General features: G+C 42.4%; 1 protein-coding gene across 1 annotated transcript in view; it reads left to right on the top strand.

The window, feature by feature from the left end:
• Positions 1 to 317: 317 nt before the first annotated feature.
• The window catches only part of LOC141112913 (uncharacterized), a 139,495-nt gene continuing 112,081 nt past the window's right edge, over positions 318 to 27,731 (top strand). Inside the window, exons 1-4 of the mRNA XM_073606017.1 lie at positions 318 to 425; positions 2,550 to 2,741; positions 15,891 to 15,975; positions 16,187 to 16,339. Of these exons, the coding sequence (XP_073462118.1) occupies positions 318 to 425; positions 2,550 to 2,741; positions 15,891 to 15,975; positions 16,187 to 16,339 (538 nt within the window). The remainder of the gene's footprint in view (positions 426 to 2,549; positions 2,742 to 15,890; positions 15,976 to 16,186; positions 16,340 to 27,731) is intronic.

Raw genomic sequence — 27,731 nt, 5'->3', positions numbered from 1 at the left:
ACCCCTACCTTCCTCCTCTCTAACTATGGCAAAGTGATTTTTTTTTCAATTATTTCTTTTTTTGTTTTGAGAATTCCCCACAACTACCTCGATTCTGGCCTATTCCAGAATGACTTTCTATTGTCTGCAGCCTCCTGGAATACTCATGTCTTATATCCCAGGAAGCTGCACATATGTTACGGCACTAACACGTCATCGGGGGCTTGCTTTCTCTTACTGCTGCCTAAGGCTGGAACCCCGATGATGCACAGCGATGCACGTAGGTCATTAGGAGGCTGGCAGTACCCAGAAGAGACAGCTGGCCTCCTGATGATGTAATGGATAAAGATGGCGGTGCAAGTCCTTATACACAGCAGCACTGCCATGGATCTTCACAGAACAGCGCTGGATTGATGGCCTATGTGTTTTGTGGTCTACCCAGCAAGGTAAGTGGGAAGACAGGGGTAGGAGCAAGCTAAGTTTCTCTTTCAGGTTCAAAAGGAAGGAAATGTAATAACAGAAAGATAATTTACAAGAGAAAGAAATGTTGGGGATGTGAAATAAAATAAAGGATCAGTGAGAGAAAAGAATATATCTGGTGAATTCTTGTATATTTACAAAAATATTTAGAGGAGACCTTCCTCCCCTTATTGGCTCAGCATACAATTTTTCCCAGAATTAAGGAGACTAATAGTTACTTTAAAAATAAACGGGAAGATAACTTACAGAGTTGTCAAGCATAGTTGCCAACATTGTCAAAAAATTTATAGGGACACATTTTTGTCTGTGATAAACAGAAAGGAAGGTGGGACTTTATATGAAGAATGCACCCCTGGAGATAACACAATATATTTTTGTCTGTAGTCTTGTTATAATTTGGGGATGAGGCATTAGTTTGTAGGTGTGGCATAGCGGGGGGGGGGGAAATGTAGCGTGCAAAGTGCGCCACTGCAAAAATTGATGTGGTTTAAACTAAATATTGGGCATGGCTTAAATGGGGTGTGGTTAGAGTCTGAGATATAAGAGGGGTGGAGGGAGAAAGAGAGGGAGAGATAAAGAAAGATGCAGCTTGCTACTTGTCACCAGAGATGCAGCGCTCACGTGTCACCAGAGATGCAGCGCTCACTTGTCACTAGAGATGCATCGCTCACGTGTCACTAGAGATGCAGCGCTCACTTGTCACCAGATGCAGATTGCTACTTTCCACTTGTCCGGGGTTGGCACTGGTATTTCTGTCTCCACCACCAATTTTGCAAAGAGCACCTCTTGTTTTTTCCCCGCCTCGGCCTCATGGAGAGCTGCACTTCACAAAAATGGCAGCGACCCCGGATCTCTAACAGCGGCAATGGGCGGTTCATCACAAAACACCGGAGACAAAGCCAATTTCCCATGTTTTTTTTTTTTATCAGGACATGGTAAGACCAGGATTTAGGTCTGAATATTGTGAATGTCTGGGAAAATTGGGACTGTTGGAATGTATGGTCACGAGGCAGTTTGAGATAATAAAGAACATCTATTTATTTCCTCATAAATGTATGTTTCATGCAAAGAAACAAACCACTTCATTAGGATGTACCCTTGGGCCTAGAGGACTGGTCACAAATGACCATATGGGGGTATATATAGTTTTAAGGGATGAATTAGTAGAGATTGCCCTCAGTTTATGTGATAAGAATGAAGGAGGGGGATGGACAGGAGTCTTTAGGGGATCGTGGATGTGTAATAAAATGTAAATAAAAATTAATTTGAGAGTAAAATCTAGGATTTTTACAGCTAATATAGTGGGTATCGTGGGTAATTTCCAGTGTTTTGGTATTAAAGTGCATGCAGCAATAATGAGATGTCTTAGTAAGTGTTTAGGTGGTAGATTAAAGGATAAGTTCACCTTTGAGAACATGTTACATGTTCCACTCCTGCAGTTCTCCCCGAACTCGCTGTCACTATTTTTTTTAAATGCTCCGCCCACCCGGCCGCATCATTCATTCACAGAGTTCTGCGAATGGGAATCTTTAGGTAACTTTACGTTTTTAGAAAATACATTTTTTTTGATAAAAAACGAAGCAGTCATCTCAGCACTAACAGCGCTAATATATTAATGAAGATACAATATTCAGTGCAATAAAGGAAATAAAAGAAATAGAAGTCCTTTAAAGGATCAATCAGCATGCAATAAAAATTAAAATAAAAAGTCCACAAAAAATCAATGTAGTAGAACGTGTGCTCTGTAACCGTTAGCAACCAGAACTAGGTTTCTCATCTGGATACCATCACCAACACCTCCTGCATGAATAATCCCAGTTGGTAATGAACTCACCAGACACGTGTTAGGCGGGCCTTATTTATCCACACACTGTGAGATAAACTCCAATCCTCCCAGCACAATGCAAATGTGACAGACACTGAAGCCTGTAACCACCTGAGACTTGGACCTGGCTCCTATCACCGGATTAGATCACTCTTTCATGGGGTAATTCATAAATGCTAGAGAAAAAGGGGGAGCTGGCATAGCGTAACACTGTTTATTGGTTAAACACCCACACACAAGGTATTATCTGCTTACACAAATTCAGGATAAAACAGCATATAACATAGACGTCTGCAATGCAGCGCAAGTCACTCACATCGCCTCCGATATGGCATTGGCTGCCATGGAACCTGGGATGACCAACACTGAGACTGAAAGACGAGGGAGCGGTGTAGTCACGCGTTTCGTCATCACATGTTTTTCTTCATCTTCTGAAGAAGACGTGATGATGAAATGCGTTAGAGCGTGACTACACCGCTCCCTTGTCTGTCAGTCTCAGTGTCGGTCATCCCGGGTTCCATCAATGTGAGTGACTTGCGTTGTGAGGTGTTGGTGATGGTATCCAGATGAGAAACCTAGTTCTGGTTTGGAGCACACTTTCTACTACATTGATTTTTTGTGGACGTTTTATTTATTTTTTAATATTTTTATTAAATGCTGATTGATCCTTTAAAGGACTTCTATTTCTTTTATTTCCTTTATTGCACTGAATATTGCATCTTCATTATTCTATTGGCGCTGTTAGTGCTGAGATGACTGCTTTGTTTTTTATCTTTGGCACATTTAATTAATTGTCAATGTTTATAATAGCTGCTGCTGTGCACTGAACTAATTTGTCTGATCAGTCCGAGCGCTTGGATCAGTGACATTTTTTGCTACTGATATATTTATAAATTCATATTTTTAACTTACTTTTTTTTTCATTACATAGGGGACAAAAAGTCCCTTATATGATGTTTTTTTTTTGGTAACAGGTTCTCTTTAATGGGGCATCCAGGGTCTAAAAGACCTCCGATGTCTCCTCTGGGCTCCACTGAATGTAATGCAATGCAGATCGCATTGCATTACCTTCTTTCCTGGTATGTTGACTGGAAACACAGAGAGGTGTAGTCAGAGAGTCAGGATTCGCAATGATGACCTCTTCCCGTGCTCCAGGGGGCCCATGCAGCCTCCTTGTCACATTATGTTTTACACTTGGACAGGAGGGGTGGTGGGAGTGGCATATGCAGGAACTGATACTCTCCATTATCTTATTACATCTGCTGAAAGCTGCCTTCTCCTCCTCTCCCTTCTGTCAGCATTTAGCGGCTGAAGGAGGAAAATGTTCATTATACTATTCAAAATAAAAAATGTCATGGTGGCCCATGACTGGTTACCAAATCACTTAAGGGGCCCTCGCTTTTCAAAAGGTTGAGCACCCCTGGATTAGAGTGTGGATCTGTTTCTAAAAGTAATGTAAGTTGTGTAGTTGGTCTCCTGGGTTAGAGTGATAAATAAGCCAACGTGAGCTAGTTGACATAGAATGATTGATTTAATTAAACGGGAGAGTGCAAAATCTGGTGAAACTCTGCACAGGAACCAATCAGCTTCTGGATTTTATTGTCAAAGCTTAATTGAACAAGCTGAAGTTAGAAGCGGATTGACCACCATGCAGAGCTGCACCAGATTTTGCACTCTCCAGTTTTAGTAAATCAACCCCACAGTGGACCGCTTATAATCCTTTAGAGAGATTTTTAGTTCCTTTTCCCATTTTTGTTTGAAAGAAGGTGATGGAGCACCTACAGCTTCTTCAAGTGCAAAATAGATCCAGGAAATTAGATGGATGCGATGGACTTTTGGGTATACAATTTCTTTAAAACATTGTCGGGGTGCGAGCATAGTTATGTTTCTGTGGAATACAATTAAGAGAGTGACGGATTTGAAGATACACTATATTGGGACACCCCTCCAAATCATTGGATTCAGGTGTTCCAATTACCTCCATGGCCACAGGTGTATAAAATCACGCACCTAGGCATGCAGGCAGCTTCTACAAACATTTGTGAAATAATGGGTCGCTCTCAGGAGCTCAGTGAATTCAAGCGTGGTACCGTGATATGTTGGCACCTGTGCAATAAGTCCATTTGTGAAATTTCCTTGCTACTAAATATTCCATAGTCAACTGTTAGTGGTATTATAACAAAGTGTAAGCAAATGGGAACAATAGCAACTCAACCACGAAGTGGTAGGCTATACAACATGACATAGTGGGGTCAGCGCATTCTGAAGCTCACAGTGTGCAGAACTTGCCAACTGTCTGCAGAATCAATAGCTACAGACCTCCAAACTTTGTTTGTTTTTCAGGGGTTGGACTTGGCCCCTTAGTTCCAGTGAAGGGAACACTTAAGTTGTCAGCATACCAAGACATTTTGGACAATTTCATGTTCCCAACTTTGTGGGAACAGTTTGGGGATGGCCCCTTGTTCCAACATGACTGCGCACCAGCACACTAAGCAAGGTCCATAAAGACATGGATGAGTGAGTTTGAGGTGGAGGAACTTGACTGGCCTGCACAGAGTCCTGACCTCAACCCGATAGAACACCTTTGGGATGAATTAGAGTGGAGACTGGGAGCCAGGCCTTCTCATCCAACATCAGTGCCTGACCTCACAAATGCTCTTCTGGAAGAATGGTCAAACATTCCCATAGACACACTCCTAAACCTTGTGGACAGCCTTCCCAGAAGAGTTGAAGCTGTTATAGCTGCAAAGGGCAGAGCCAACTCAATATTGAGCCCTACAGACTAAGACTGGGATGCCATTAAAGATATTCACCTTTGTTAGGGTTTGTAGGTCAGCTTTAGGTAATAAGGAAAAAAGGCACCAGCAAGAGGAGGTTGATTATTCCAGAATTGGGAGAATTCTGGGACTCCTCTGGGTGAAGAACATAGGGGATTTACAAGAGTAGAAATTTTGCAAAGAGGCACCTATTAGTGCGGGGGTCAGAAACCTTTAGATCATGATCTACCAGTAGATCGCAGAGAGGTGACTGGTGGATCACAGTCTGGGCTTGCTGACACACCATTCAAGAGCATCAAACAGAGTGAAATGCAGAGGGATTACTTGTAAAGTTGGAGCTGTAGTAGGAAGCAAGAGTGGCATAAGCCGATGCCTCCTCTGTAGTGCCGGCTCCTGTCCCATGAGGAGCGATACCAACTGCACTCCACCTCTTATTCCAACTAGTGATCTCCAGAGTGGTGCCAGCAGCAGAGATCTTCAGGTCAGTATGAAGCAACTGATTTAAACTCATGGGAGGACAGCCTCCTCCATCCTCAGGTTTCACAGTCCTCCCCATACTCAGGCTTGACAGTGCCCCCATTCCCAGGCTTCACAGTCCCCCCAGCCTCAGACTTTACAGTCCCCCCATCCTCAGGCTTCACAGTTCTCACATTCTCAGGCTTCTCAGCCCCCCTCCAGCTTATCTGCACAGCCTCCTCCATCCTCAGGCTTCACAGTCCCCCCCATAGTCAGGCTTGACTCTGACTTTACAGTCCCCCCATCCTCAGGCTTCACAGCCCCCCTTATCCCCTGGCTTCACAGTCAGCAACCTCAGTTTTCCCAGCCCACCTCCAGCTCATATGAACAGTCCCCTACATCTCCAGGCTTCACACTCCTCCCATCCTCTGGCTTCACTATCCTCCTCCATCCTTGGGCTTAAGAGTCCTCCCATCCTCAGTCTTCCCAGCCCCCCCATCCTCAATTTTCCCAGCCCCAAACAGAAAGGAAGAAGAGGGGTTTCAAAATGTGAGGAAGATGACCGTTGTAGTTCAATTGTGGAAGGAGACACTTTGAGGTTATCCATGGGAAGATTTATTGGGTGCTATTGGTCTTTAAATCAAAAAGTTATATAGATTTTGATTTTTGCCTTTGAAAGGACCACTAGAACAGTGAAAATGCTTATATGATCATCTATATGATATACATACATTGAAAGTGGTTCTAAAACTTAAAGGTTTTTTTTTAACTGAAAGTGGTTGTAAAGTCAGAAGGTTTTTTATCTGAATGCATTCTATGCCCCCCAAATGGGGGATGACCTCTTAGTGTAAGAAAGTCATTATGTGCTTTATACTGGTTAGGAATGTGACTGTAAATCACAATTCCTGGCAGGCATCAGTGGATTATGGTCCCTCATTGCTGTACCATGTGCTCCTTACTCACATGCCAATCAGCGGATTCACAGATATACAATTTTCAGGGTTCTTATTTTTTTATAAAAGAGACCAAACTACAGTGAGCCAAATATCACTGCATAAAAAAGGAATATACACAAATCCAGAAAGGCAGTGGGATTCAGAGAGGACGGGAGGAACAGTAACAAATTCAGGTGGAGACATCTTTATTATTATTATTATACAGGTTTTATATAGCGCCAACAGTTTGCGCAGATCTTTACAACATGAGGGCAGACATTACAGTTACATTACAATTTGGTACAAGAGGAATCAGAGGGCCCTGCTCGTTAGAGCTTACAATCTAAAAAGGAAGGGTCAATTGATACAAAAGGTAATAGCTGTGGGGGGATGAGCTGATGGAGGAAGTAAAACAGTGTTAGTTAGAAGAAGGATAGGCTTCTTTGAAGAGAAGGGTTTTCAGGGATCGCCTAAAGATGGATAGATTAGGGGACAGTCGGACAGATTGGGGTAGGGAGTTCCAAAGGATGGGATAAGCTCTGGAAAAATCCTGGAGGCGAGCATGGGAGGAGGTGACAAGGGAGCTAGAGAGCAGGAGGTCTTGGGATGACCGAAGAGATCGGCTTGGTTGGTATTTTGGGACTAGGTTAGTGATGCAGCTGGGGGCAGAGTTATGGATGGCTTTGTAAATTATCGTTAGTACTTTGAATTTTATTCGTTGGGTGAGTGGAAGCCAGTGGAGGGATTGGCAGAGAGGGGTGAGACATCAAGCAGAACACTGAAAACGAAGTGTCCAATCAGAGAACGCATTGCATTCATTGAGAAGATGCAAAGCCCCACATACTAGCACCTGACAGACTTACCTCTCCAATGGAGCTCTTCAGCACTGAGCTATCACCACTCCCAGCACTTCCATCTTCACCTTAACTTTACTCTAGGTTTGCACTCTCTGACCGATTGCATTGTCAGACTGCAAAGTCCTAAAAATCCTGAAGGTGCTCTTTGGATTTTGGTTCCCTCTATAATAAGGTTGTGAAAAAGTCTCACATGTATCCCCATACTCAGGAGGAGTAGCAGAATGTGTTTTGGGGTGTAATTATGTAAGTATTCCCCTGCTGTGTATTAGAAATATCTAATATTAATTTACTGAAAATTATTTTTCATTCTGCATTTTCCAGAAACTTGTAACAAAAAATGAAGTCTCACAATGTCTCTTAGAAAAAAATTTTGGGTGTTTGCTTTCCAATATGTAGTCATTTTGTGGGTGCTTCTATCTTCCTGGTGATCCAGGACCTCCTAAAATATGATAGGTATTTAGAAATTTAGATGTGAATTTAGATATGCCTCTGAAACACCTAAAGGTGCTCCTTGGATGTTGGGTCTCTCTATGTGTCTAGGCTGTAAAAAAAACTCTCACATGTTGTATATTTCCATTACAGGAGCATCACAAACTTGGAATGGAATTATTTCTTACAAATTTGAGAAGTGGCAATAATTATGTCCAATCCTTTTTTTTTGCATGGAATGTTTCAGATTTTGCTTTTTGTTTCTCCACGTTTTATGTGTCATACCGATACAAACAAAAGAAATAAACATGAGAATGCCTAAACACTTGTAATTGTAACAATTTTCTGGGGGAAGTGGTGCATTGTCTACCAGAAATGCATGGGTGCCAATATTTTTTGCCATGACTCATATATATATATATATATATATATATATATATATATATATATATATATATATATAAAAATCTATATCTATATAGATATCTATATATATAGATATATAGATATATTTTTTTTTCCCTAAATATATATTTTTTTATGCTTTGTCCACTGTAGCCAACGTCCTTGGCACCATACTAACTTTTCTGGCACATACCCACATTCTTTAGACATTGATAAGACACTACACCATCTATGTACTGCTTACAATTGTAATATTACTGTGATGCCAACCAGTAGCACATTCTGGTAAAGGAGATGCCGCATGAATTGAATAAATAAAAAAGGTACATATAATGGGATTTTATAGGCATCAAAAATTAATAAACAAGATTAACATTAGAAAAGTTTATTATTATAATTAAAAACACCATGGATATAAAAGAATGATATAAACTGGACCATAATCATAAACAAACCCACAGTGCATCACATGATCATAATTAATATATGTGAAAACCATGTCGCTTTTCAATTCTTGGCATGAATCTTCATCAGGGGGATAAATCACAGCGGTTAAATAGGACCAAAGCAACATAATCCTCAGGTTCCCTAAGGGCAAAAGGAGCACCCCAGCAAAATAAGGTCTTGATTACTGGAGCACAAAGAACATCAGAGTCCCTCAATAATAAAACATAAATCCAAACAAGTTTTAAGGATCACAGTCCATATACGATGTATATTCAAAATACTGAATAGTAAACATACTCTATATAGGGTGTGGAGAGGAGACCCCATGTCACGGTGTATATTGGCAGTTTTAGCCTGATTTTGGCAGGCATGCTGATTGCACACCTGTGGGCTGGCTTCATATCTCCTCCCAGGAAGAGAGCTTAGGGCTCACACTTGGAGACAGCTCCGCCCAGCAGACAGAAGGTCTGGTCTAGGAGGTTGGGAGGGTCCCAGTAGGAGACCAGGGTGTCTTTAATATTGATTGGACTCCAGACAAACATTTTCTTGTGACCCCCCCTTCCATGCAATTTCGCTCTCCACCTGTTCTGAGACATGCAATAAATAGCAGCTAGACTCAAAATCAGAGTACTGAATTAGATCAGGCAGTGCTTGCGATTGGTTGCCAGAGGGTAAAGTGTATCATTACTGCTCACTGACTGGCTGCTAGAGGTTACAGCACACATTATGGCTCACTGATTATTTGCTAGAGGTTACAGCACATGACTTCTGCTTGTTGATTGGTTGCTAGAGATTACTGTACATCAATACTGCTCACTGATTGGTTGCTAGAGGTTACTGGACATCCTTACCACTCACTAATTGATTGCTAGAGGTTACTGCACATTATTACTGCTCATTGATTGGTTGCTAGAGGTTACTGCATATCCTTACTGCTTAATGATTGGTTTCAAGAGGTTAGTGCACATCATTACTGCTAACTCATTGGTTGCTAAAGGTTACAGCACATTGTCTCCTCACTACCTGCACACCATGGACTGGGGAGGTCAGGGGACCCATCAATAGACAGAATACTCATAGGGATCCTAGGACTCCTGTGATCAGTGGCAATGCTTGGGGAGGGGGTGTGATCAGTGGCAATTCTGGGGGGTTGATAGGATCAGGGGCAGTGGTGGGGAGATGGGATTAGTTAGAAGGCAGTACATTGTGGCAAATTCTGAATCATGTAGAGCAAACACTGACACTAACCACCAATGTAATGGGGAATTTACAATGACCAGCAATGTGCGGGAGGATTTACACTGACCACCAATGTGAGGGGGGATTTACACTAACCACCAATGTGAGGGGGGTTTTATATCACCCACCAATATAAAGAGGGATTTCTACACTAACACCAATGTAATAGGAGCATTTACACCAACCACCAGCGAAAGGGGGGATATACAATGACCTCCATGTAAGGGAGAATTGACACTGACAACCATTGTCAAGGAGATTTCTACTGAACACCAATGTAAGGTGACACTTCTACACCAACCACCAATGTTAGGGGGGATTTACACTGACCACTGGTGTAAGGGCAATTCTGCACTTACCACCAATGTAACAGGAAATGTACACTGATCTCCAATGTAATGAAGAATTTACACTGAGAACTAATGTAATGTGATTTTACATCAACAACCAATAAAGGGGGGTTTCTACACTGGCCACCAATGTAAGGGGGATTTAAAATGACTAAAAATGCAAGTTTGGATTTCTTTTACCACTTACCAATATAAAGAGGAGTTTCTACACTGCCCACCAATGAAATGGGGATTTACAATAACCACTAATATAATAGGAGCATTCACAGTAACCACCAATGTAAGGAGGGATTTACACTGACCACCAATGTAAGGGACAATTTGCTTACCTCTACAGAACAGGCTGATGTTAGTTTTAATGACTGCAGTTGTAGGCAGGGCTTTCAAGCATGCCCCTTTAACTCCACAGTGGGCAGCATTCAGCAGAATTAATGGTTGTTTATGACCCCAGGGGGGCATGATACGCATATAAATGCCCAGTCTATTTAGATATCAATGCCGCTGGTCCACGACTATTTACATATTAATGCTGCCACTGTTTACATATCAATGCAGGTTATTTACATGTAAACACAGGGTTTGCAGGTGAGTCATCTGTGCATGGCAATAGGGCAGCGCTGGGCAGCATTAGTAACAGAACTTCACACTGAGATATCGGGACACAGCAGGGGACTAAAACTTCAAGGGATAATGGAATTTAAAATGGGATAGTTGGCAAGTATGAGGCAGCTGCTTTGGGCCCCACAACAATGATGGGGCCCAGGGCAGCTACCCCTTTTCCCTGCATTAAAGATGGCCCTGTAGGAGATGGCTCCATGAGAGAGAGACACAAGGGCTTTGGGAGTCTAAGGCTGCAGGTTACAGTCTGACCGTGCATGTCTGCAGGAGGCAGATGTGGCCCATAACCAAGCAGCAGGAGGCTGACAGTGAGTAAGCCAGGAGGCTGAAGGATGTGTATACAGTGATGGTGGAACCCCCTGTGAAGGAAGATTGTTGTTTGTTTGAACTTTTTCATTTCCTTTAAATAAAAGTGGTCTGCCATGCTCTTAAAAATGCAGTCTGGACGTGTCACATTTCTGAAAATCGCATGCACCACTTGAATCTAATCACCCCCAACATTTACAGGGGTCATAGAGGAGAAAGACCCAATGATTGATGATTACCCAGTACAAAAAGACAGGGTGATATCCTGGCAAGAATACACAGGCATTTGGGTGCATCTAACAGCATGGCCATCCTGTCCAAGAGTCAGTCAAAAAGTCTGTATTTTCAGAGTCACAAAAAACAGGGAATCGCTCCGGGACTTTCAATGAGGTGAATGCGGTTAGCCAACAGTTGACAGAGTAAATACAATCTTAAAATGTATTAAAATAGTCATGCAAACCTAAACATGAATCATAGCCAAGCCACTGGAATGATACATACAGTAGAAAATGTCATTACACTTATCATGGTATAAAATGTAAATTGCAGAGTACACAGGCAAAAAAGTATTCCAACGCATTTTGCAAGACCATGCTCGCTTCATCAGGGGTAGATGCGTGTGTAGTACATCTGTAGGAGGTATAATGAACCAAATTAGTATCAACACAGACATGGTATCATGACAATAAGTCAAGAGGGTTCAAAAATGATTGGCCCTATACTCACCTAAGGCTGGATCAGACTACAATTGATTGATACCCAGAGGTGGCAGTAATGAGCGTCCGGCTCGGGAGCTGAGGAGGCAGAGGAAAAGCCAACCCAACAGAGCACAAACGGGGGTCAGACATGGCCGGGATGGGGGAATGTGTCACCAAAGATCTCCCAGTATCCATTAATAATCTCAACTGAAACAGAAATGCATATGTATCAATAGATGCTGCCATACCAGCATAGAAGTAAAGTAGTATATGATAAAAATATGTATAGGCATGAACTAAACTGGTTCAATAATAGTATGAGCTAAGAATCTTGGGGACAATGGAGAAAGAAAAAAATAAATACGGAAATGAAGAAATAAAATGAAGATAATATGACAAAAACAGTATGATAAAGTGTGTGTCCCATATAGCATGTATCCAAGTCCATTGTATATGTCAGCTAAGATAAGAACATATGTATGTCAGTTTGTACTATACCAACAGAGTAACCATGAAGTATACAATGTAATGAAAAAAATGATATATATATATATATACACACATATGAACCAATGTTGTTCAAAGCTAGATGGACTTGGAAACTCGGAGACAGTGAAATGAATGAGATGAATGTGTAATGGTGTGTGCATGAATGAACCATGAGAGTGAATATAATAATGTATGAGACAATGTATATGGCAGACCATGCTAAAGTTAAGTGCTCAAATGTGAAAGGAGTGAATGGATGATTAGCATCCATCAAGGAGTGTGGACACCTTGAATGAAGTAAACTGCTGCATGTGAGTGAAACAGGAAACAGGAAGTGACAAACAGATCCCAGCCATGGCTAGCCCTCAATTTATATCCCCAGAGGGCCCAGTGAGCTCCGCCTCCAACGCCATGTGTGTGACAAGGCAAGCGAACGTTAATGGCTCTCGCCGCCAAATGGGGGCGCGGTTGCGCAGACGCCCCCAAGTCGCACATGCTGACATTCCGCGCAATAGCGAGCTGGCGCTGCAACCGCGGACGTCGCACGGTATGCGTGGTCACATGGCGCCGATGTGTAGGTGGCCCCACCCGTACAGATAGGGCAGAGGGGACAGCAGGAGGTATGAGAACCTCCCTTGTACACATCATATTTTCATAGTCTCCCAAGTTGGAGCACATATAGTAGTGGATAGATTAAGGGCAGTCATGCCTGGAGGTATCCCACCCCTCCTTAAAGGCACAGGAATGCCCAGCAAAAGCCCAATGACAGCTGAAGGTATCCAGTACATCTCTGCATCCAATTCAACCAACTGTAAAAAAAAAAGTGTGTGTCTTTGAAATGTTGCTATCTTCTGCTGTGATGTGATTATTCCATTAGGTGTTGGACCTCTTTATCTAGTTCCTCAGTATACTGGTGACCTATTTCTTGATTGAAAGTCATTCTAGTCTCCAGCTGATGGTTACTACAGCACCCACTCAACCCTTCAGCCATTATTAGGAACATATGTGTTGGGAATATTGTTTTTGACTTGTAGTTTTACTAGTCGCAGATTTGATTCTGAAATGTGACAGCAGGTGCGGGGAGAGGAACTCCCCTGTCAAAAGGGAAGGGGGGTTATGAAGGCGGAACCATGTGAACATACTGGTGTAATATGCTCTGAAGAGAGGTGTGGACACTTCAGGTGAACCCACTTCTATTCGACAATTCTTTCCTTCCCACTTTCTTCCCCCTCTTTTTTTTTCTTCTTTCTTTTGCGCCCTCTTTCCCCCCTTTCTTTGTTTTTTTCTCCCTCTTGCTCATCTTCACGTAGGTCCTGAACCCCTACATCAACAGACATATGGTCACACCCGGCACTTGCCAATCTGTTTTTTTGCCACCACAAATTAGGATCATGGTTTTTAGGTGTGGAGTTTGATACCATCCACCTATCTCGTTGTGCGCCCTACAATGGCCATTGAATTTCACCAAGGCCACCATATTTTCTATAATTTATGATTTTTCAATTTTTTCATTATCGCCACGTTGTGTCCTCTGTTTTTTATATTGCCTGAACAAGAAACCATATTATTATAAAAAGAAAAGATATTCTCCTGTGCTAGTACGGAGGGTCTTAGTACAGATGGTAGTATTTCCTGGTAGTGGAGTGATCATGCATACCCCGCTGCCTAGGCCGACTAGGGGAAGTCCGAAATGCTATGTAGGAAAAGGAAAGGAAGGCATGTGGCCTGGTGCATGAATCAAAATAAAAAGTTTATTATAATAAATAAATGGGTTAACCACTTCAGCCCCGAAAGGATTTCCCCCTTTCTGACCAGAGCATTTTTTGCGATTCGGCACTGCGTCACTTTAGCTGACAATTGCGCGGACGTGCGACGTTGTACCCAAACAAAATTGACGTCCTTTTTTTCCCACAAATAGAGCTTTCTTTTGGTGGTATTTGATCACTTCTACGATTTTTATTTTTTGTGCTATAAACAAAAAAAGAGTGACAATTTTGAAAAAAAGTATATATATAAAAGTAAATATTTTTTACTTTTTGCTATAATAAATATCCCCCAAAAATATATATAAAAAAATTTCTTCCACAGTTTAGGCCGATACGTATTCTTCTACATATTTTTGGAAAAAAAAATCGCAATAAGTGCATCTTGATTGGTTTGCGCAAAAGGTATAACCTACAAAATAGGTGATAGATTTATGGCGTTTTTACTATTAATTTTATTTTTTACTCGTAATGGCGGTGATCTGTGATTTTTATCGGGACTTTGAGATTATGGCAGACACATCGGACACATTTGACACTATTTTGGGACCATTGTCATTTATACAGCAGTCAGAGCTACAAATAGAAACTGATTACTGTATAAATGACACTGGCAAGGAAGGGGTTAAACACTAGGGGGAGAGGAAGGGGTTAAGTGTGTCCTAGGGAGTGATTTTAACTGTGGGGGGGATGGGCTCACTACAACATGACAGAGATCACTGCTCCCGATGACAGGGAGCAGTAGATCCCTGTCATGTTGCTAGGCTGAACAGGGAGATGCATCTCCCCATTCTGCCTCTCCTTGCCGCAATCGCATCATCAAGTTGGTGGGACCCCCGGCCACGCTCCCGCGGCACATGCTCCCACGGCGCACGCTCCCGCAGCGCACGCCCGATAGGAGGGAAATTCAAAGGGACGTACAGGTTCGCCCATTTGCCTGCCTTAGCCATTCTGCTGACGTATATGTGTGTGCGGTGGTTGGCAAGTGATTAATACAGGGGTAGATACTACATATTCAAAATTAAAATAATAATAATAGCTAACCACAATGTTGTCACTAGATGGACTAACATAAAATGATACCCAAACAAGGGATAAAATGAAATAAATACTTGGTTAACGCATTTCAAGGGTTTTCCTCTTCATCAGAGCCTTGGAGAACAAAATCTGGTCTGCGTGTTATAATATAGAGACAATTGGACGGGTGGTATAACTCTAGTTGAGTGGTGTAACCATATGGGTAGAATATATTTCACTGTAGGGATTTATCCTTCCACATCGCGGTGTTCTATATTAAACCGACACCAAATAGACATATGTAGAGAATTGCAGACGCTAATACAAATGTTAGAATCATAGTATATAAAATGTGGATTATGAAATATATGGATATATATGTATATATCTATGGAAAAAAGTATAAAATCTATTCAGAGTATGAAAGAATATACACACACATATATATTTACAAACACATGTGTACACACACATATACATATGTATGCAAACACACATGTTCATGCACATTGAGTGTGCACAGAACACACATGTGCCGAGAGTGCATACACAAATGTACATACATAAACAAATGAATGCACACACACTCCTGCTTGTGTAAGTACAATAAAACTGGCCTCATCGGTGGTTAGACTGAAAGCAAGCATAGGACATTTAGAAAATTAAAAAATGTATTAATAAATTAAATATTGGTAATTGTCATATATTGCTGTGATCATGAACCACTATAGCTGAGCCACCATATTGTTATGTCTGTACGTAAGGACAGTTACCCCCACACACTGTACTTCTATTGAACCCGTCTTGTTCTTACTTTCAGATGGATTCTCATTTGTGTTTATTGCACTGTGCCTATTTTGAAAACCTTAATAAACTCTCCGTGAAACAACAACATGATCTGAAAGGTGATCCTATCCTTCAAATCTGCAGCAAGAAATAACAAATCACCCTGTTACACAAATTATCTTATGGCTTGTTATTGTTTTATTACTGGCCCTTTTGTACAGTTTGACAACAATTCAGCAGAATCCCCTTATAGATCGGTGCTCTTATTGTTGGTATATGTACAGAGAATATAAAGCCATCATGTGATTGGAATCTGTGTCTTCTGAAAAGTAAAAGTGAAACAAGGTTCAGACAATGTTGGTTACTTCATACAGATCAGACGTCTCTCACAGTTCTCTTGGAAGGGATCCGGCATGGATGGAGCAATGAGGAACGGGCTGAAAATTCTGCATATAATCTGCTTTCTGCTCCTCCTAGGATCAGGTCAGTGTCACTCTTCTGTATTTAATGTCATTGTACCCGAGGATACATTACAGAGCCGTACAACAAAAGTTCTCCAACAGTGCTACTGTTACTGTATAATACTATTACCAATCACCGATCCTCAGGAAGGATGTGCTGGAGCTGGAGAGAGTCCAGAGAAGGGCAACAAAGCTGATAAGGGGTCTGGAGGACCTCAGTTATGAGGAATGTCTACAAACATTAAACGTATTCCCCCGGAGAAGAGAAGCTTAACTAACTCAATACCGGGCCAATTCTGACACTTCAGGTACATGTAAAAATCTACTTTTTTTACTAGAACCCCCAAACATTATATATTTTTGTTAAGCAGAGACCCTACAGAATAAAATGGCAGTCATTGCAATATTTTATGTCACACTGTATTTGAGAAGAAGTCTTTCAAACGCATTTGTTTTTTATAAAAAATACACTTTAATGAGTTAAAAAAAAAACACTAAAGTTAGCCCAATTTTTTTGTATAATGTGAAAAATTATGTATCCGAGTAAATGGATACCTAACATGTCATACTTCTAAATTGTGTGCATTCATGGAATGGAGACAAGCTACGGTAATTTAAATTATCCATAGGTGACACTTTAAAAGCCTTTGTTTAGATTTAGAGAGGAGGTCTGGTGATAGAATTATTGCTCTCGCTCTGATGATCGCAGTAATTCCTCACATGTGTTGTGCGATCACTCTTTAAACTGACGTGTGCGTTCGCCACTGCATATGGGCACAGGGTGTCAGGAGCGCTTTGCTTTTTTTTAAATTATTATTATTTATTTTATTCATTTTTTATTATTTATTTTTACAGTGTTTTTTTTTATTTTTTTTTTTTTAAATGTGATCACTTTTATCGCTGTCAAAAGGAATGTAAACATCCCTTTTGATGGCAATAGAAATGGCAGGTACTCTTTAGATAGAGATTAGACCCCTCATCTCTCCTTTGGACTCCAATTCAGATCAGTCTGATCAACAGTTTCACTGGCTGCACAGAAACAAATGAAGAGCCGGAACCGGAAGTGATGACATCGTCGACGTTCACTGGTTCTGACGTCACACAGTGGAAGGAACAGCTTTGGTTCCTCTCACTGTGATGCCGGACATGGATGTTGCAGGTCGCATCACTCCCGGGCTTCCCTACCGCTCGGGAGTCCCCGAGAATGACGGCGGCAGCGGGAGGAGGGTGGGACCCCCTTCCGGCAGCTATAAAAGTATTCCAACGGCTGCTCAACCACTCAGGAATATAACATAAAAGAGAATTTCCGGCTGAAAAAAATTACACCGGGCTTATGGTTGTAGTCTCAACCATGATCCCAGTACAACCACCTCCCTACCAGGACGTATGTATACAGTGGAGAAGAGATATGATAGTAATATACAAATCCATGAATGATGACTCTAGCATTGGGAGGAAACTATTTAATCTAAGGTCTCTACAAAAGACACCCGACCACACCATGACGTTGTATGAGAAGCAGTTCTGTGTAAGAAGTGTATTACTGAAAGGCCTCTCTCACATGGGCTTTCCGATCAGGTCCACCTGTCAGTTTTTCAGGCAGATCTGATCGGACACTGCATTCACCTCTATGGGGCAGCGGATGTCAGCGGTGACAAGTCTGCTGATATCCGCCGCTATCCGATCCTGTTTGTGAAATCCAGGTGCATGGAAACCCTATTTTCTATCCATCTGGAGGATCTGATGGGATCAGATGAAATTTGACAGGCGGTCAGTTTTCATCCGATCTCCCATAGAGAAGGGCGGGACTCTGACAGGTCCGTCTCAGCACAGTGAGTGGAGACGGACCTGTCATCTACCTGATCAGCGGGGATCAACTCCCGCTGAGCAAAGCTGAGTCCGTTGGGAGGATCGCCCGTGTAAAAGGGCCCTTAGGGTAGTGAGGATATGGAGTTCCCTTCCACTAGAGATGTGCATGACAGAAATATTTGTTTTGTTTCATTTTGGATTTGTTTGTTAATAATTTTGTTTCATCATATTTGTTATGTAAAAATTAATTGTTTTCGGAATTAATTTCATACATTCGGATTTGTTTTGTATATTCACTATTTTCAAATTCATTTGAAATTTTAAATTTGAATTTTGAAATTTGAATTTTGAAATTTGAATTTCAGAAAACAGCTATGATTGTTTATTCTATTCTATTCTTTTTTTTATTCTATTCTACTCTATTTTATTCTGTGTTATTCTATTCTTTTATATTCTATCCTGTTTTGTTCTATTTTATGCTTTTATACTCTATTATATTTTATTCTATTTAACAGCCTAAGTAGGAATCATCATCTTATTTCACTTTTATAGCTTACTGCATCTATTGCAATACGTTTCAATTTCAAATCTGAATTAATTTTATAATTTGAATTAAAATTCATTTTTAAATGTGGTTAATTCATTTTGTTATCATTTATTTCGGATTAGTTGAAATTCATTATTATTGTGATTCAGAAAGTTGGATACATCGTAAATATGTCCAAATAGCTTAAATTTCATCCAAATTTTGATTTGTAATGAAAAAAATTGCACATGTCTACCTTCCACAGTTGGCGGTGGTGTCAGTAGAGAGTTTAGATAAATACCCATAAAAAACTTTTAGATCTGTTTCTTAGCAACACAATTGTAAGGGATATGAAAGTCTGCAGTCTCACACATACACATAGGTGGAACTGGATGGACCAGTCTTTATTCAAGCTTCCCAACTATGTAACTATGTATATGTAACTATGTATATGTAACTATGTAATTACTATTACAGTACAATGCTATACAACAGTGTTACTATCACAATATTATTATATTATTATTAACAACTTTTAAATCACAATGCTACTGTTGGGTCTATTTATAAAGACCTTTGCACACTTTTTCCCAACAATCACTCTTTTTTTTAAATTTGACTCAATACAGAAATCCTAGGAGGAGGTTATGAAAACATTTATAAATTGACCCTTATGAGTCTTACTAGGAGGGTAAGACTTAAAAGGGTCAAAATTCAAATTTTAATTTTGAAATTTGAATTTTAGAACATGGCTATTTTTGTTCTATGCTATTCTATTATGCTCTGTTCTACTCTGTTCTATTTTTTTCTATTCCACTGTATTCAGTTATTTTTATTCTTTTCCTTCTTATTGCGTTCTATTCTACTCTGTTCTATAAACCAACCTAAGTAGGAACCATCTTATTTCAATTTTATGTGTATAAAATAAAGATCTGCGCTAACCCAAATCAAAAATATGATTGTTAACCACTTCAGCCCTGGAAGGATTTACATGAATGACACTGGCAGGGAAGGGGTTAAACACTAGGGGGAGATCAAGGGGTTAAGTGTATCCTAGGGAGTGATTCTAACTGTAGGGGGGATGGGCTCACTACAACATGACAGAGATCACTGCTCCCGATGACAGGGAGCAGTGGATCTCTGTCATGTTGCTAGGCAGAACAGGGAAATGCCTTGTTTACAAAGGCATCTCCCCGTTCTGCCGCTCCGTGACACAATCGCGGGACACCAGCGGACATTGAGTTTGTGGGACCCACGGGCATGGTCACACAGTACACGGTGGGCGTGCACACGTGCCCACTAGCCTGCAAATTAAAGGGGATGTACCTGTACGCCCATTTGCCCGCCACTGCCATTGTGCCGACGTATATTGGCGTGCGCCGGTCGGCAAGTGGTTAAGAAGGTGCTGCTGCTTAGAAAAAGTCTGAATACTGAATAAAGGTCTGAAATAAGCGCTCCTTCAATACTGAATAAAATCAAACTTAGTGATATAAATGTGAATTCCAAAGTCAATATATTATCATAAAAAACACCAATAAAATTCTTATTCTTATGTCAAAAAAGAAAGTCCATGTGGTGCTCCAAAAAGTGCAAAGTGATGTGTGGATACAATTTGTGCACCCGGTGCTCCTTCTCACAATCAGCGCCGGGGACAGTCTCCTCCTCAAACTCCTCCAGGGGAAAGTTCCTCTATGGTGCAGCCGGCTGTTCAGTTATATGGAAGTCTCAGAGACATGAATCATCCTTCTCCAAGTTATCTCCGACATCATAGGATAAAAGGAAGAGGCTTCATGGTGTAGTATTCCAAGGATATGTTTATTTTAACTACTTAAGGACCGGGCCTATTTTTCAGACTTGGTGTTTATAAGTTAAAATATTTTTTTTTTTTGCAAAAGAATCACTTAGAACCCCCAAACATATTATATTATATATATATATAATATATATTTTTTTTCAGACACCCTAGAGAATAAAATGGCGGTCGTTGCAATACTTTATGTCACACCGTATTTGCGCAGCGGTGTTACAAGCGCAAATTTTTTAAATAGAATAGAATTAAAAAGTAAGACAATAGTAAAGTTAGCCCAATTTTTTTTTTCCAAAAGTATTTTAAGATTTTCACACAGATTATGAAGACATACATAACAAAAAAAAAGGGGGGGCGGGGGGGAGATATACAAAACATGTCATACATTTTGAAACGTAAATGGTAAACTTTCGTAGTATATCTTTTGTCTTAGCTGAATATCAACCATGAGAAGAAATATCAAACCGAAAATCATTAACACTCTTAACGATTAAATATATAGTGGAGTGCGTTTCTCCTCTTCCTTCCGACACCCCGTTTCAATTTTAAATATGAATTCAAATTCATTTTCAAATTCATTTTCAAATTTGGATAATTGATTTTGTTATTATTTATTTTCGGATTAGTGGAAATTCTAAATAGGCCTCACTAGACACCACCAATCTTAACAACCTAAGACCCATTTCTTTTGCCTCCAAACTCCTTGAACGTTTAGTCTAAAACCGACTGAGCGACCACCTCATTGAGAATAACCTTCTTAATCCCCTTCAGTCTGGATTTTGCCCACAGCACTCCACAGAAACTGACCTCCTAAAACTGACAAATGACTTACTAACAGCCAAAACCAACATTCATTATTCCGTACTCTAATGCCCTGCACACACGGCCGGATTTTCTGATGGAAAATGTGTGATAGGAACTTAATGTCGGAAATTCCGACCGTGTGTGGGCACATTTTCCATCGGAATTTCCCGACACACAAAGTTTAAGAGCTTGCTATAAAATTTTCTGGCAATTCGATCGTGTGTATACAAATCCGACGCACAAAGTGCCACGCATGCTCAGAATAAATTAAGAGACGAAAGCTATGGCTACTGCCCTGTTTATAGTCCCGACATACGTGTATTACGTCACCGCTTTCGGAACGATTGGATTTTCCGACAACTTTGTGTGACCGTGTGTATGCAAGACAAGTTTGAGCCAACATCCGTTGGAAAAAATCCATGGATTTTGTTGTCAGAATGTCCGATCAATGTCCGACTGTGTGTATGGGGCATTACTCTTGGACCTTTCCGCTGCCTTTGATACAGTTGACCACCCCCTCCTCCTCGAAAAACGAAATTTGCTTGGTCTCCATGGATGGACTCTCCGTTGGTTCGATTCTTACCTATCTCATCGCACCTTCAGTGTCACTTACAACTCCACTTCCTCCTCTCCAACTCCTCTTACTGTTGAGGTCCCCCAAGGTTAATGTCCTTGGACCTCTACTATTCTCTATCTACACATCTTCCCTGGGTCAGCTGATGGCCTCCTATGGCTTTCACTACCATTTATATGCTGATGACACCCAAATCTATCTCTCTGCCCCTCAGCTAACCCCATCAATTTCCTCACGCATCACTGATTTAATAACAGACATATCAGCCTGGATGTCAAACCATTTCCTCAAACTGAATCTAAAACTGAGCTCTTAATATTTCCTCCCCACGTGCCCCTTCCCCTGACTTCTTTTTTAAGATCAATGGCACATCTATCAGTCCGTCACCACATGCCAGGGTGGTAGGGGTAACCTTAGACTCTGAACTGTCCTTTCAGGCCCACATCCAATCCCTGTCCAAATCATGCCGCCTTAGCCTCAGCAACATTTCTAGAATATGCCCCTTTTTAACTAATGACACCACCAAGCTTCTAATTCACTCTCTGATTATCTCTCACCTCAACACCTTTTTCCCATATTAACTCTTACAGGAGATAATTTCCCTTCCTAGGGGTAGATTTCCTCTCACTTCCTGTTTGAAAGTAGGAGTCGTTTGTAAGTTGGAAGTTTGAAAACAGTGGACCACCTGTATATACTATACGGCCTGCCCTATACACTCTGTGGGAAATTGGGCCTTAGGTGTTGGTGGTACCAGAACCAGTAAGCCCTCACAGTTACTCTTGGTGGGCGCAAGAATGGGCCCTGCTGTGAAATATTATATCAAGAATTGTAATTACATGCCACTGTTAAACAGGGGCAGAAAAAATGGGTCTTAGGCAGAGGTAATGCTGCCACAACACTGTAACCCCTCACAGATTCTCTTGTTGAGCGCAGGAATGAGCCCTGCTGTGAAATATTAGATCAAAAATTGTAATTACACGTCCCTGTAAAACAGGGGCAGAAAAATTGGGCCTTAGGCAGTGGTGGTGGGGCCACAACACTGCAACCCCTCACAGATACTCTTGTTGAGCACAGGAATGAGCCCTGCTCTGAAATATTTGATCAAAAATTGTAATTACATGCCCCTGTTAAACAGGGGCAGAAAAATTGGGCCTTAGGCAGTGGTGGTGGTGCCCTGAACCAAAAATATTCTTAGAAGCTATCATCATGATGATTGTGGAGGAATAGCATAGTCACTCAGCATAATAGGATAGTCACTCAGCATAGGCAATCTTCAAGGGATCCCACATCCATAGAAAAATCAATCGGTTACATTAGCATCAGGTGCTTGGTAGCTGGTGATCCAAGACTGATTCATTTTTATGAATGTGAGCCGATCAACAGAGTCTGTGGACAGGCGCATTCTGTGATCAGTTACAAAGCCTCCAGTAGCACTGAATGTGCGTTCAGACAGAACGCTGGATGCAGGACAGGCCAGTAGCTCAATTGCATATTGAGCAAGCTCTGGCCAGTGGTCCATCCTTAAGACCCAGTAACCCAGTGGATGTTCTGTTGGAAAGGTCTCCAAGTCAGATCTTGCCCATAGATATTCCTGCACCATGTAATTCAGACACTGGCGATGGTTGCTGGAACCAATCAGACCTTGGCGCTGAAGACTGAAGAATTGTCTGAAGATATCGTCAGCCGGCCACCGCTCTTTCTGTGACTGAATGAAGCCTCAGCAACACGTTGTCCAGCACCAGGAAATTGTAACCTCCCAGGCTCTGGAAACACATTGCACAAACCTTTCTGCAAGGCCTCCCGAAGATGTTTCATTCTCTGCTCCCTCTGCGAAGGCTGGATAAGTTCTGCAACCTTACCCTTGTAATATGGATCAAGAAGGGTTGCCAGCCAGTAATGATTATTCTCCTTGATACCACAAATCCTAGCGTCCTTTCGCAGGCTTTGAAGGATCAGGGAGGCTATGCAGCATAAGTTTGCAGAGGCATTCGATCCTGAGTCCTCTGGGTCACTAAGGATCACATAATCCTCAACCACCTCCTCCCAGCCACATACAACTCCATGGGTTTCTGGGGACTGAAAAGGATCTCTTGAAGACTGCTGCTGATGTTGAGTGCTATCCTCCACCTCCATGCTGACACAATCCTCCTCCTCCTCCTCTTCTTCCTGTGTGATCGGCAGGCCCGCAAGAATACTATCTTGATAAAGGGGTCCTTGAGAGGTAAGGAAGTCCTCCTCTTCCTCCCGCTGTTCTGCCTCAAGTGCCCTGTGCATTATTCCACAAAGCGTGTGCTCCAACAGGAAGACAAGAGGGACAGTATCACTGATGCATGCACTGTCACTGCTCACATCCTCGTGGCCTCCTCAAATGGTGACAGGACAGTGCATGCATCTTTGATCAGTAGCCACTGGTGTGGCTAAAAAAATCCAAGCTCCCCTGACCCTGTCCTGGTGCCATACTCACACAGGTACTCATTGATGGCCCTCTGCTGCATGTGCAGCCACTGCAGCATTGCCAACATTGAGTTTCACCTGGTGGGCATGTCACAAATAAGGCGGTTCTTGGGCAGGTTGCATTCCCTTTGGAGATCAGCCAGCCAAGCACTGGCATTATATATGACCACAGACTTTCCTGGCCTGCCTCAGGAGATCCTGTAAGTGTCCCTGTCAGAGGGCTTAGAGGAGGTTGGTGCTATTGTCGCATACAACCATTCCTGGCTGAAGCTGGCGTGGCGTCAACCACCTCTGAGCCTGCCCCTGCAGAGCTGACAGAATCTCTGCCCCAGTGTGGCTCCTGTCCCCTAAGCAGACCAACTCAAGCACCGCATGGCATCTTTTTGCCTGAGTGCTTGCATAGCCCCTTGAACGCCTACAGAGCACCGATAGTTAAGATGACAAATCTGCAGAGGAAGAGGCCATAAAGGAAGAAGAAGAGGGGTTGGAGGAGAGAGCTGTGGCAGAATCACCACTAGCATTTTGGAGGCATGGTGGCGGAACAAGCTCCAACAATACTGAACCCTATCCTGCATCCTTCCCAGCTACCAGCATAGTTACCCAGTGCGTCGTGAAAGAAAGGTAACGTCCCTGTCCATGCCTGCTGGACCATGAGTCAGCAGTAATATGCACCTTACTGCTGAGCGCCCTGTCAGGCCAGGACATTGCCTTCCACATGCTGGTAGAGAGCCGGAATGGCCTTCCGTGAAAAGAAATGGCGTTTGGGAACCTGCCACTGAGGTACCGCACATTCCACAAATTCACGAAAGGGGCAGAGTCTACCAGCTGAAAAGGCAGCTGTTGCAGTGCTAGCAATTTGGCCAAGCTAGCATTCAGACGCTGAGCATGTGGATGGCTGGGACCGAATTTCTTTCGACGGTTTAGCAACTGGGGTAGGGAAATTTGCCTGCTAAAATCGGATGTTGGTGTACTGCTAGCAGATTGGTAGTAAGTACTTGGGACACCTATTTCTATACCTTCATTCCTCTCAGTGCAGGTTTCTGAGAGGACTGGGGGTATAGCGGGGTTGGAGATCCCAACTGAAGGAGGAAGGAGAGGTCCGCCTTGTTCTTTGATGTGGGTCTTTTAAATGCTGTTGCCAATGGACTGCATGGGAGGTCATCATGTCTGGTCAAGCATGTGGTGCCCAAGCGGCTGCTGTTTTGGCCACGCTTGATACGCTTCAGACATATATTGCAAACAGCAACGGTGCGATCTGCTGCACATGTGTCAAAAAAGGCCCACACCAAAGAACTTTTCAAAATATGCGGGGAGTCAGCAGCGCCCTGCACCTGCTTAGCTCTGCGGTGTGATGCAATAGGGTGGCTGCCCTTAAGCTGCTCCCTGGAGGGCATCCTGCCTCGTTGGAGATGTGCCTCCTCCTCCTCTCTTCTATCAGCAAGTAGAGTCAGTTACCTCATCATCCCCTCCCTCCTCATCACTGGAGCAAACATGGCAGTATGCTGCAGCTGGGGGAGCATGACTGCCAGTTTGTTATCCTTCTTGGGCACCCCCTTTCTATAGGCTCACGTTACTCCCTTTCTCAACCTGGGTACCATCATTGGAGCCTTCAAATCGCTGTGCATCCTCCTGCAGCATGTACCTGACACTGTGGTCGAAAAGTTCAGGGGACTCCTCCGTGCATGATGGTGGGGCTAGGGAAGGAGTGACTGTTGACATGGAGCCGATGGAATAGGCTGCTTTAACAGCTGCATTGGCAAGCAAACTACTCTGAGCCTGGGTGACAGAGGATGAGGACGGCTTTGTTATCCATTCCACCAACTCTTCTGTATGTTGTGGCTCAATAACACAGTCAGCTGCAGAAAAAAAGGACAAACGTGCCCCACGGCCACGTGCTGAGGATTATTATTATTATACAAGATTTATATAGCACCGACAGTTTACGCAGCGCTTTACAACATTAGGGCAGACAGTACAATTACAATACAATTCAATACAGGGGGGAATCAGAGAGCCCTGCTCATTAGAGCTTACAATTTAGGAGATAGGGTCAAGTTATACAATAGGGTAATAGCTGTGGGGGATGAGATAATAGAGAAAATAGTGCAGTTGTGAGATGGAGGCAGGATAGGCTTCTCTGAAGAGAAAAGTTTTCAGGGATCGCCTAAAAGTGGATAAATTTGAAGACAGTATGACAGATTGGGGTAGCGAATTCCAGAGGATGGGCGAGGCTCGGGAGAAGTCCTTAAGGCGGATATGGGAGGATTTGATGAGGGAGCTAGAGAGCAGGAGGTCTTGGGAGGAACGAAGTGGGCGATTAGGTTGGTATTTTGAGACCAGGCTAGTGATGTAGCTGGGGGCAGAGTTGTGGATGGCTTTGTAACTTATTGTTAGTATTTTGAATTTAATTTGTTGGGCAAGTGGCAGCCAATGGAGGGATTGGCAGAGAGGGGTAGCAGACACTGTGCGGTTTGTAAGGTGGATGAGTCTGGATGCACCGTGTCCACGACCAGTACTGTTGACTGTAGACACAGAGCCTGCTTGCCCTCTTTTAGTGGCCTGTGAGCGTCTGCCTCTCCTTGGTGGCCTTCCAGACATGTTGTAAATTTTGTTTAGCAAAACCACACTACACTGTATTGTGTACTGTGTACACCACCAGAAAAGTAGTAGCTACTGCAATAGGGGTGCACGGTACTGTGTACATCACCAGAAGTCTAATAGCAACTATGGGTGCACTGTATTGTGTACTGTGTACACCACCAGAAAAGTAGTAGCAACTGCACTATGGGTGCACGGTACTGTGTACACCACCAGAAGTGTAATAGCAACTATGGGTGTACTGTATGTATTGTGTACTGTGTACACCACCAGAAAAGTAGTAGAGACTGCACTATGGGTGCACAGTTGTGTACACCACCAGAAGTGTAATAACAACTATGGGTGCACTGTATTGTGTACTGTGTACACCGCCATAAAAGTAGTAGCAACTGCACTATGGGTGTACGGTACTGTGTACACTACCAGAAGTGTAATAAAAACTATGGGTGCAAAGTATGTATTGTGTACTGTATACACCGCCAGAACAGTAGTAGCAACTGCACTATGGGTGCACGGTACTGTGTACACCACCAGAATAGGGTTGCCACATCATCCCTTTAATCCAGGACACATATTAATTACACAGGTTCTGAGGCTGATTTAATTCAGATAAGGCACCAAGTGAGTTTAATTACCACCTTAATCAGCCACAGAACCTATGTAATTAATTTGTGTCCTGGATTAAAGGGATGATGTGGCAACCCTACACCAGAAGTGTAATAGCAACTATGGGTGCACTGTATTGTGTACTTTCTACACCACCAGAAAAGTAGTAGCAACTGCACTATGGGTGCACGGTACTGTATACACCAACAGAAGTGCCTGACTGCTCAATCTAAATC

Source organism: Aquarana catesbeiana, linkage group LG11, assembly GCF_042186555.1.
Source record: "Aquarana catesbeiana isolate 2022-GZ linkage group LG11, ASM4218655v1, whole genome shotgun sequence".
NCBI lineage: Eukaryota > Metazoa > Chordata > Amphibia > Anura > Ranidae > Aquarana > Aquarana catesbeiana.
This window is presented reverse-complemented; position numbering and strand designations above follow the sequence as displayed.